General features: G+C 29.0%; 1 protein-coding gene across 2 annotated transcripts; it reads left to right on the plus strand.

Moving 5' to 3' along the window:
• Nucleotides 1-295: 295 nt before the first annotated feature.
• On the plus strand, nt 296-9,408 carry LOC119613973 (transmembrane protein 135-like). Of its 2 annotated transcripts, none has more exons than XM_037970053.1 (6): nt 296-653; nt 6,020-6,223; nt 6,281-7,081; nt 8,465-8,605; nt 8,670-8,836; nt 8,905-9,408. In XM_037970053.1, the coding sequence occupies exons 2-6, from the start codon at nt 6,071-6,073 to the stop codon at nt 9,035-9,037; spliced, it is 1,395 nt and encodes a 464-aa protein (XP_037825981.1). In that variant the 5' UTR covers nt 296-653; nt 6,020-6,070; the 3' UTR covers nt 9,038-9,408. The 2 variants fall into 2 exon arrangements, with proteins under 2 accessions (XP_037825981.1, XP_037825982.1); XM_037970054.1 differs by having other exon boundaries at nt 296-485.
• The last annotated feature ends 2,473 nt before the right edge of the window (nt 9,409-11,881 follow it).

Raw genomic sequence — 11,881 nt, forward strand, 5'->3', positions numbered from 1 at the left:
TAGTTAGTTAGTTAGTTAGTTAGTTAGTTAGTTAGTTAGTTAGTTAGTTAGTGTAGTTAGTTAGTTAGTTAGTTAGTAGTTAGTAGTTAGTTAGTTAGTTAGTTAGTTAGTTAGTTAGTTAGTTAGTACTTATTAACAACTCATTATATTTTTTTTTTATTTAGCACCAGCGCCCCTCTATAGTTGAGTAGTTTGTCACTCAATGATTGTTTAAATTTTTACTGAACACCACCACACTAGCTCACCATAACAACACACCACATATTTGAACAGCTGTTCGTATTAAGAAATGTCAAATGAAGAGAAACAAAAAAATTTTCAACCAACAAATAAAAGCTTAAACTTAAGCAATAATTAAGTGTAATTAATTATTAAAGTACATATACATATTAATGCAATACTAAATGGCTTAGTGAACACAATAAACAAAATAAAATTAAAAGTTTAAATTATTATATTATTCTTATAAAACCAAATGCCAAAAAGTGAGTGGTCCACAAAAGCAATAACAGAATTATAGGAAAGGTTTTTTTTTTCACAAAAGTGTTTAATTAAAAATAGTAAAAATAATAATCAAAAAATGCTTTAAAATTGTTTTATTAAGTTTCGGTGGTTCAATTTAATCTACAAAAAGAACCTGTTTAAAAACCAACGTAAGTTTATTTGACGGTAATAATCAATTTCCAAATTAATCAGAAAAAAAAAAACAAACTCATAAAGAAAACCAAACATAAATTTGTGTGTTTGTTTTTTGTATGGGATGGTGCGATAAATTGTTTTTGTTTTTTACTGCAAACAACCAATTAGACTATCAGTCATATTATACATATATATTTTTTATTATTGATAAAATATATTGGGAGAGAGTATTTTGTTTTTATTTTTGTAATATTCCATCTATTTTGTGGTTTTTGATACGAAAACAATCATAATTATAATAATTAATCTGGTTTTGTTTTAACTTTTATTGCTGTAATGCCTGTGTCTGTAATACCGGTACAGTGGCTTAAGACCTTGAACTTTGTTTTTATTTAATTTTTTAGAGATTTTATTATTGAAATTATTTATCTTTATTAAAATATTAAATAATTGTTATAAATCCAATTAAATTTATTGTAGTTTATTTAATATGAAAATATGTATATTAAGGTTAAATATGGTTCTTAGAATGACTCACAAAAGTGTTAATACCTATGTATTGAAATTAGGTGTAATAGGTACATATCTATGAAAATACATACATTTTATTAAACTATGTGTTATTCTAGGTACCTATTAAACATTTTACAAAATTATTTAATCAAATTTGAAAATTATAGGTAGGTATAAAGTACTCAATTTAATATTAGTACCTCTAGTAACTCAAACATTTGTCAATGTTAATTTTATTGTTTATAAAGAAGATTTCAGGAGAATTTTAAACAAATTTATTAATTTTGTTATTTTATAGAGCATTAATACTTATAAAGAACTAACAAATTAAATTTGTTTAGGTAAAAACAATTTTAAATAAATTATAAATTCATTAAAGTACAATGAGTAAAATTTGGCGGTTGAGAATCGTAATAAAATTTTAAATAAAATTGCAATTTTATTTTATTCTAACTTAACCCTAAAACCTAGTCATAATAAGTATGTAAATCTAAAAAAAAGTTCTAAATAAATCGGTAAATAATCTTTGAAATAAAGCTAATAAAAAAGATCGCAAATGGATTGAACCGAAAAATAAATACTTAAAAATAAGAACAAGAATTGAACTAGAACTGAACTAGAACTTAACTAGAACTGAACTAGAACTGAACTAGAACTGAATTAGCACTGAACTAGAACTGAACTAGAACTGAACTAGAACTGAAACTAGAACTGAACTAGAACTGAACTAGAACTGAACTAGAACTGAACTAGAACTGAACTAGAACTGAACTAGAACTGAACTAGAACTGAACTAGAACTGAACTATAACTGAACTAGAACTGAACTAGAACTGAACCTGAACTGACTAGAACTGAACTAGAACTGAACTAGAACTGAACTAGAACTGAACTAGAACTAGAACTGAACTGAACTAGAACTGAACTAGAACTGAACTAGAACTGAACTAGAACTGAACTAGAACTGAACTAGAACTGAACTAGAACTGAACTAGAACTGAACTAGAACTGAACTAGAACTGAACTAGAACTGAACTAGAACTGAACTAGAACTGAACTAGAACTGAACTAGAACTGAACTAGAACTGAACTAGAACTGAACTAGAACTGAACTAGAACTGAACTAGAACTGAACTAGAACTGAACTAGAACTGAACTAGAACTGAACCAGAACTGAACTAGAACTGAACTATAACTGAACTAGAACTGATCGAGAACTGAACTAGAACTGAACTAGAGCTGAATTAAACTAGGACTGAATTGGAACGAGAACAGAACTACAACTTAACTACAATGTAACTAGAACTGAACTATAACCGAACTAGAACTGCACTAAAACTGAACAAGATCTCAAATAGAACTGAACCAGAACTAAATTAGAACAAGACTTAAAACTTGAAATAATATGCAAATGATTTCCAAAATTTTGCCAAATGAAATTAATTTAATAAATTAGTTTGTCAAATAGTTCATTGACCTTATTAGCACAAATCGTATGTTTTTTTTTATCAAGACATAAAATGCTTTTATATGAAAGTCTAACGTTAGCGCGTTTATTTCTTATTTAATGAAATTTATTTAAATTTTGAAAAACAAATCCATGAATATTTAAATTTTTTTAAACGACAAAAATTGTGATTTCCTATATTTGTTTTAGTAATGAACTAGCAGCTGCAATATAACCGAAAGGCCATACTTCAAACTGAATTTAAAATGAATTCCAAGAAATTTACCTTTAAAACCTAGAATTATTTCTAATCACTTGTTTGTAAAAAAATCCAAACCAAATAATTTATACAAATAATTAACTAAACACATTCTACTATCTGCAAAATGCAAAATGTTCTTGTAGTTTGAAACAACCTTGAGGGAATACGCCACAAATTTTTATAAAATATTCAAACTAAATAAAATAAATTACTATTATGCAGTAATATTTCATTATCTATCTCTACCCCCCTGAATCCCCAAAATAAAAACAAAATTTATATTTATAACAAATAATTGATAATTTTATTAAGCACCAATGTTATCTTTGAATTTAATAAATAAAGCAGCTGTGTTTCATTATTTTGGCTTTAATGAACTCTATTTTAAAAGTAGATTTCAAATGGAAATGATTTGTAAAAAAAATATTATTATCAATAGGGGATTACAATCAACATTGTTAGATTGGTTTAATAAATACTGTTAGTGGGTTATTTTGCTTATCTTATCCAGTTCAAATAGATTAAAGCACACATTTTTTATTTAAAAGGCAGTTTATGTTTTCGGACTTATATAGGAAAAATTTAAATTTTAGTTTATAATTTTAAGGCGTTGAATTAGAATATAGAAAATAAATAAACGGTTAAAAGCTATTAAATAAAATTTTGTTTAAAGAAAAGGTATTAATTAATGGAAATGTGCTACTGGTTATTAAGTTGAATAATAATTTTAATTGATTTCAAAAATTTCGGATATAAGAACGAGAATTGAATTAGAACTGAAGTAGAACTAAACTAGAACTAAACTAGAACTGAACTAGAACTGAACTGAACTAGAACTGAACTAGAACTAAACTAGAACTGAACTAGAACTGAACTAGAACTGAACTAGAACTGAACTAGAACTGAACTAGAACTGAACTAGAACTGAACTAGAACTGAACTAGAACTGAACTAGAACTGAACTAGAACTGAACTAGAACTGAACTAGAACTGAACTAGAACTGAACTAGAACTGAACTAGAACTGAACTAGAACTGAACTAGAACTGAACTAGAACTGAACTAGAACTGAACTAGAACTGAACTAGAACTGAACTAGAACTAAACTAGAACTGAACTAGAACTGAACTAGAACTGAACTAGAACTGAACTAGAACTGAACTAGAACTGAACTAGAACTGAACTAGAACTGAACTAGAAACTGAACTAGAACTAGAACTGAACTAGAACTGAACTAGAACTGAACTAGAACTGAACTAGAACTGAACTAGAACTGAACTAGAACTGAACTAGAACTGAACTAGAACTGAACTAGAACTGAACTAGAACTGAACTAGAACTGAACTAGAACTGAACTAGAACTGAACTAGAACTGAACTAGAACTGAACTAGAACTGAACTAGAACTGAACTAGAACTGAACTAGAACTGAACTAGAACTGAACTAGAACTGAACTAGAACTGAACTAGAACTGAACTGGAACTGAACTGAAACTGAACTGAACTACAGAACTGAACTAGAACTGAACTAGAACTAGAACTGAACTAGAACTGAACTAGTACTGAACTAGTACTGAACTAGAACTGAACTAGAACTGAACTAGAACTGAACTAGAACTGAAAGAACTGAAATAGAAATAGAACTGAAATAGAACTGAACTAGAACTGAACTAGTACTGAACTAGAACTGAACTAGAACTGAACTAGAACTGAAATAGAACTGAACTAGAACTGAACTAGAACTGAACTGGAACTGAACTAGAACTGAACTAGAACTGAACTAGAACTGAACTAGAACTGAACTAGAACTGAACTAGAACTGAACTAGAACTGAACTAGAACTGAACTAGTACTGAAACTAATACTGAACTAGAACTGAACTAGAACTGAACTAGAACTGAAATAGAACTGAAATAGAACTGAACTGGAACTGAACTAGAACTGAACTAGAACTGAACTAGAACTGAACTTGAACTGAACTAGAACTGAACTAGAACTGAACTAGAACTGAACTAGAACTGAACTAGAACTGAACTAGAACTGAACTATAACTGACTAGTACTGAACTAGAACTGAACTAGAACTGAACTAGAACTGAAATAGAACTGAACTGGAACTGAACTGACTGAACTAGAACTGAACTAGAACTGAACTAGAACTGAACTAGAACTGAACTAGAACTGAACTAGAACTGAACTAGAAACTGAACTAGAAACTGAACTGAACTAGAACTGAACTAGAACTGAACTAGAACTGAACTAGAACTGAACTAGAACTGAACTAGAACTGAACTAGAACTGAACTAGAACTGAACTAGAACTGAACTAGAACTGAACTAGAACTGAACTAGAACTGAACTAGAACTGAACTAGAACTGAACTAGAACTGAACTAGAACTGAACTCGAACTGAACTAGAACTGAACTAGAACTGAACTAGAACTGAACTAGAAACTGAACTAGAACTGAACTAGAACTGAACTAGAACTGAACTAGAACTGAACTAGAACTGAACTAGAACTGAACTAGAACTGAACTAGAACTGAACTAGAACTGAACTAGAACTGAACTAGAACTGAACTAGAACTGAACTAGAACTGAACTAGAACTGAACTAGAACTGAACTAGAACTGAACTAGAACTGAACTAGAACTGAACGAGAACTGAACGAGAACTGAACTTGAACTGAACTAGAACTGAACTAGAACTGAACTAGAACTAAACTAGAACTGAACGAGAACTAAACTAGAGCTGAACTGCAACTTTTTATTATTGCAGCTTTAATATGTTCTATCAGCTGCGTCTTATTGTCTTTACTGAAGTGGCATATGTTGCACTTAATCTGTTTGTATTAAAAGTACACATTATTTTCCGCTTTAGTTTGTTTGCACTTAATAATTCACAATATCCATTCATATCTTATCTAAATACTACATAAAAGCAAATTTATTGGATTAAATGAAATTAAAATGACCCTTGTACTCATGACATGTTGCTGAATTAAATTCACAACAGTAGCAGTTATTTATATTTTTTGTGATAAAATTTGCATAGTTAAAGTAACAACAACATCATGAAAAATACATCAATTTGTACTCAATTGTTAAGTGTTTTTATAAAATTTATTAATTTTTATTATTTTTCATTGAAATTTCTTTTTTAGTATTTCTTTACTTTGTTAGACCTTAATTCTACACAATTGCAAAACAAAACAATGACTGTACAAAGTAAAATGACAAATGCGGCGGTACTATGTACCTGTCAACAGTTCCAGCATCCCTGGACTGATAAATGTGTTAATGCCTCAGCTGGTTTAATATTTGCCTCAACGCCCTATTGTTTAAGAGTCTATTCCATGGTATATTTGGTAAGTAATTTTTAGGACAAATTAAAAATCAATTCACAACTCAATTGTTAATTTTAGCTTTCCATGATAATGCGTCACAAAATACCCAGTGTGAAGGATTTACGTAAAATGGTAATGGGCATTTTACAATCCACAGCATTTTTAGTAACAAATGCTTATACTTTTATAATGTTCAATTGTCTGTTGCGCAATATGTTGGGTCGTTACTATTTCTCCACTGTGGCCTTTTGGCCCTGTTTCTTGGGCAGTTTTAGTGCAATTTTAGTGGAAAGACCACAAAGACGTCCTCTCTTGGCCCTGTATGTGGCCAATGTGGCTACCGAGACTTTGTGGAATATGGCTGAGTCACGTGGCTGGGTTAAGTCCATACCCAATGGCCAGGTTTTGCTATTCGGTGCTAGTATCTCGATTTTATTATATTTATATAGATTAGGTTTACATAAAACTTCCTGCCGTGATTCTTTATTTGATATTTTACGTATATTTGTGGGCAAAGCAGAAGAGGGTCCACTGAAGCCAACAGAAGTAAGTGATAGCACAGATGTGCCACAAACAAACAGATCTAGACCGCCAGTTAATTTGAATACCATCAATGGTTGGGTACAAGTTTATAGTCGACTTGTAGATAAACTAAAAGGCAAACATGCCAGCTGTCCTCATCGATCGAGTTGTGTTCATAATGCTGTGATGGGTGGTTTAAAACCCATGGTGGGTGGCATAGGTTTACAGGTGGCCTTGAAGCTTTTGTTGAATGTTAAGAGAATCGCTCAGAACAAAGTGAACTGGAAGAAGACGATATTTAATAAGCAGACTTTAAATTTGGGTCTATTTTTGGGCTCATTTTCGTTTTTGTATAAGGTGAGTTGGAAATTGAATTGAAATGATTTTTCTCCACTTTTTATGTAAAAGCTTTTTTTTTTAAACTTTGATTTCTTATAAGAAGAAAGATGAAAGCTTTTAATTTCATAAAACTGAGGAAACTGTTATTTTTGGAGAAAGCTTTTAATGACAAAAGCTTTACCAGATTTTTTTTAAAAGCTTTTATGAAGCATTTTATATTAATACAAACAAAGAAAAAAAAAGTTCTTTTTTGGAAAAAGCTTTTTTGAAGAAAAATTTTTAAGGAAAAAGTTTTTTCTTTGATGATAATCCTTTCTGAAAATAATCTTTTATTAAAAAAGCTTTTTCGAAAAAAACATAAATAAAGCTTTTTAAGAGAAAATCTGAAAATAAACTTGTTTTATAAAAATATTTTATTGATAAAACTTATTATGGAAAAATACTTTTCTATATAAATACAAATCTTACGAAAATAGCATTTTTGGAAAAAAGCTTTTTTGAACAAAATTTACGAAGAGAGTTTTTTTGGAAAAAGTTTTTTTGAAGAAAAATTTTTAAGGAAAAAGTTTTTTCTTTAAAGATACTATATAAATACAAATCTTACGAAAATAGCATTTTTGGAAAAAAGCTTTTTTGAACAAAATTTACGAAGAGAGTTTTTTTGGAAAAAGTTTTTTCTTTAAAGATAATAGCATTCTACTGAAAATAAACTTTTACAAAAAAATTAGAAAAAAGCTTTTTCTGCGAAAAGCTTTTATAATTCTTATAAAAAATTTTTACATATAAAATTTATTATGAAAAAGCCTATTCTTTATAAATACAAATCTTACGAAAATAGCTTTTTTGGAAAAGCATTTTTGAACAAATCTTACGAAGAAGGTTTTTTTTGGAAAAAGCTTTTTTTGAAGAAAAACTTTTTCCTTAAAAAGTTTTTCGGAAAATAATCTTTTATTATTATTTCGAAAAAAAAACAAAAATAAAGCATTTTAAGGAAAAATTAGAAATAAGCTTTTTCGTGTGGAAGCATTTACGAAAAAACTTTTTATGGATAAAAGCTTCCTTTCGTGTAAAACTTTTATAAGAAAAGGCTTTTTATCTGAAGATCTTTTTTGGAAAATTTTTATGAATAAAAGCATTTAATAAAAACTTTTAATAAAAAGCTTTTTATAGCAAAAATATTGAAAAAAGTTGTACATAAAAGCTTTTATTTGAAACGTTTGTACTGAAAAAAAAAAAAACTTAAAAGAAATAATTTTTTGCAAAATCTAATAAAAAAAAATTTATAAAAAATATATGTTATAAATATTTTTTACGAAAAAGCTTTACATGACAGAAATATGTATGTACATACATATATCCACCAGAAAATATAAATGGAAAAAAATATTTTTTATTTCATAGTCCGTTTCCTGTGGCCTTCGTCATATCTTCAATCGTGATGATCCTCGTTTTGCCATACCAGCTGGTATGGTAGGCAGCATTAGCTTTGCCTATTATCCCGATGTTACAGTAGCTTTATATGTCATGTGGAAAATGCTGCAGGTAAGACAACAATCACTACATTCTCAATAACTTTCAAGCATTTAATTCGAATACTTCCTATCAGGTTGTTTACAATTTGGGCATCGATAAGAAGAAACTTCCCCACATACCAGGCTTTACTATGTTCTTATATGCCTTCTGTACGGCTGTGTTATTCCATGCGGGCATTTTGGAGGCTCGTAATTTAAGACAAAGTTATTTCAAATTCCTGCAAGACATATCAGGTGGAAGGTAAAAGAAAATATTAAATATTTTTAAAATGATATTAAAGTTATTCATACAATTTCTATGATTTTTAGATTGAGTAAATTCGATATGGTGCCTTTAGATGTTTATGGCTTAAATTCCAGTCAACATAAAGCTGACGTTTTAAGACGTTTAAATATTATCGATAAAAGTCCCTATCCCGCTTTTCCTTTGGCTAAATGGTAATTATAAATTAAGCTTTAACTTTCATTAGAATCCTTTCTTTTGTAATTTATTGTAAATATTAAAAGATTTGGCGCGGGTGTGGTTTAAATATTTAGTAATTTCTAAAAAAAAATCAAAATTTTTATAAAAGAAAATTTGGATTTTTATGTTTAAAAAACTGAACGTAATTTGAAAATGTTTATTTCTTTTTAAAAAAGAAATTAACATTTTTTTAAAATTTATTCGTAATTGTTAACTTATAATAATTAGTAGATTTTTTTTTTGTATTTTATAACCAACCACCTTGTAAAAGAAACATTTTAAGTTTTAGTTTTATATATATTTTTTATACGGCTTAGAAAAAATAATTATTAAAAATTTTATTTAAACAACTTTTTATATAAATTTTATGGTAGTATTCTAGTAGTTTTTGGTAATTTTATAAACTAAACAATCGGTTTTTGTTTTCAATAAAAGTTTCTTCTATTTTTAACAAAATTTTATAGATTTTGATAAAGAAACCTTAAGATGCAATCAAAAAGCCTTGAAAAAGTTAATGTTCTCAACAAATTTTAATGCTGTACTAAAAAATTAAATCTTTTAACTAGAGATGGAGTTTTTAAATCCATTTTAATATGGTAAGTTATAATTTAATGCATTATCTTACTATTAAAAATTATTTATAAAATATCAAACAAAACCCCGGTATCAATTTCGATTTAATGTTGTTTAAATTTATTACTTAAAACTGTATTGTCTTCAAACAAAACACGATTTTCACTCCAAATCTGATTTTCATTAAAAATTCGGTTTTTTACTTAAAATTCGAAAATTCGAAAAATTACTAAAATATCAAATTTCCACTATAATAATCCACCATAATAAACCAAAAAAATTGATTTTTTATTAAAAGTTTAATTTTCTGATGATTCAATAAAATTTCCATTTTTCAGAAAAATTTGATGTTTTTACTAAGATTTTGATTTTTTACGAAATTTTATTTTTTTAGTAAAAATTTGATTTTCAAAAACAGCATATTTTCAGATAATCTGATTTTTCACTAAAACTTCAGTTTATTTATTCAAAACCCGAAATTTTGTCTAGTCTACAGTCTAGTCTATAGTCTAGTCTATAGTCTAGTCTATAGTCTAGTCTATAGTCTAGTCTATAGTCTAGTCTATAGTCTAGTCTATAGTCTAGTCTATAGTCTAGTCTATAGTCTAGTCTATAGTCTAGTCTAGTCTATAGTCTAGTCTATAGTCTAGTCTATAGTCTAGTCTATAGTCTAGTCTATAGTCTAGTCTATAGTCTAGTCTATAGTCTAGTCTATAGTCTAGTCTATAGTCTAGTCTATAGTCTAGTCTATAGTCTAGTCTATAGTCTAGTCTATAGTCTAGTCTATAGTCTAGTCTATAGTCTAGTCTATAGTCTAGTCTATAGTCTAGTCTATAGTCTAGTCTATAGTCTAGTCTATAGTCTAGTCTATAGTCTAGTCTATAGTCTAGTCTATGTCTAGTCTAGTCTATAGTCTAGTCTATAGTCTAGTCTAGTCTATAGTCTAGTCTAGTCTATAGTCTAGTCTATAGTCTAGTCTAGTCTAGTCTATAGTCTAGTCTATAGTCTAGTCTAGTCTAGTCTAGTCTATAGTCTAGTCTATAGTCTAGTCTATAGTCTAGTCTATAGTCTAGTCTATAGTCTAGTCTATAGTCTAGTCTATAGTCTAGTCTATAGTCTAGTCTATAGTCTAGTCTATAGTCTAGTCTATAGTCTAGTCTATAGTCTAGTCTATAGTCTAGTCTATAGTCTAGTCTATAGTCTAGTCTATAGTCTAGTCTATAGTCTAGTCTATAGTCTAGTCTATAGTCTAGTCTATAGTCTAGTCTATAGTCTAGTCTATAGTCGTCATAGTCTAGTCTATAGTCTAGTCTATAGTCTAGTCTATAGTCTAGTCTATAGTCTAGTCTATAGTCTAGTCTATAGTCTAGTCTATAGTCTAGTCTATAGTCTAGTCTATAGTCTAGTCTATAGTCTAGTCTATAGTCTAGTCTAGTCTAGTCTATAGTCTAGTCTATAGTCTAGTCTATAGTCTAGTCTATAGTCTAGTCTATAGTCTAGTCTATAGTCTAGTCTATAGTCTAGTCTATAGTCTAGTCTATAGTCTAGTCTATAGTCTAGTCTATAGTCTAGTCTATAGTCTAGTCTATAGTCTAGTCTATAGTCTAGTCTATAGTCTAGTCTATAGTCTAGTCTATAGTCTAGTCTATAGTCTAGTCTATAGTCTAGTCTATAGTCTAGTCTATAGTCCAGTCTATAGTCTAGTCTATAGTCTAGTCTATAGTCTAGTCTATAGTAGTCTATAGTCTAGTCTATAGTCTAGTCTATAGTCTAGTCTATAGTCTAGTCTATAGTCTAGTCAATAGTCTAGTCAATAGTCTAGTCTATAGTCTAGTCTATAGTCTAGTCTATAGTCTAGTCTATAGTCTAGTCTATAGTCTAGTCTATAGTCTAGTCTATAGTCTAGTCTATAGTCTAGTCTATAGTCTAGTCTATAGTCTAGTCTATAGTCTAGTCTATAGTCTAGTCTATAGTCTAGTCTATTCTATAGTCTAGTCTATAGTCTAGTCTATAGTCTAGTCTATAGTCTAGTCTAGTCTAGTCCATAGTCTAGTCTAGTCTAGTCTATAGTCTAGTCTATAGTCTAGTCTATAGTCTAGTCTATAGTCTAGTCTATAGTCTAGTCCATAGTCTAGTCTATAGTCTAGTCTGTAGTCTAGTCTATAGTCTAGTCTCTAGTCTAGTCTATAGTCTAGTCTATAGTCTAGTCTATAGTCTAGTCTATAGTCTAGTCTATAGTCTAATCTATAG

The sequence above is a fragment of the Lucilia sericata genome, unplaced genomic scaffold (genome assembly GCF_015586225.1).
Source record: "Lucilia sericata isolate MDLA Ls3-8-SP2 unplaced genomic scaffold, ASM1558622v1 Contig002469F_arrow, whole genome shotgun sequence".
In the NCBI taxonomy this organism is placed as follows: Eukaryota; Metazoa; Arthropoda; class Insecta; order Diptera; family Calliphoridae; genus Lucilia; species Lucilia sericata.

Bases quoted from the DNA above. Each gene is read 5' to 3' on its own strand.
- LOC119613973 (XM_037970053.1), top strand. From the start codon at position 6,071: ATGACTGTACAAAGTAAAATGACAAATGCGGCGGTACTATGTACCTGT. The intron at 7,082-8,464 runs GTGAGTTGGAAA...TTTATTTCATAG, and splicing joins CATTTTCGTTTTTGTATAAG to TCCGTTTCCTGTGGCCTTCG. The intron at 8,606-8,669 runs GTAAGACAACAA...ACTTCCTATCAG, and splicing joins TCATGTGGAAAATGCTGCAG to GTTGTTTACAATTTGGGCAT.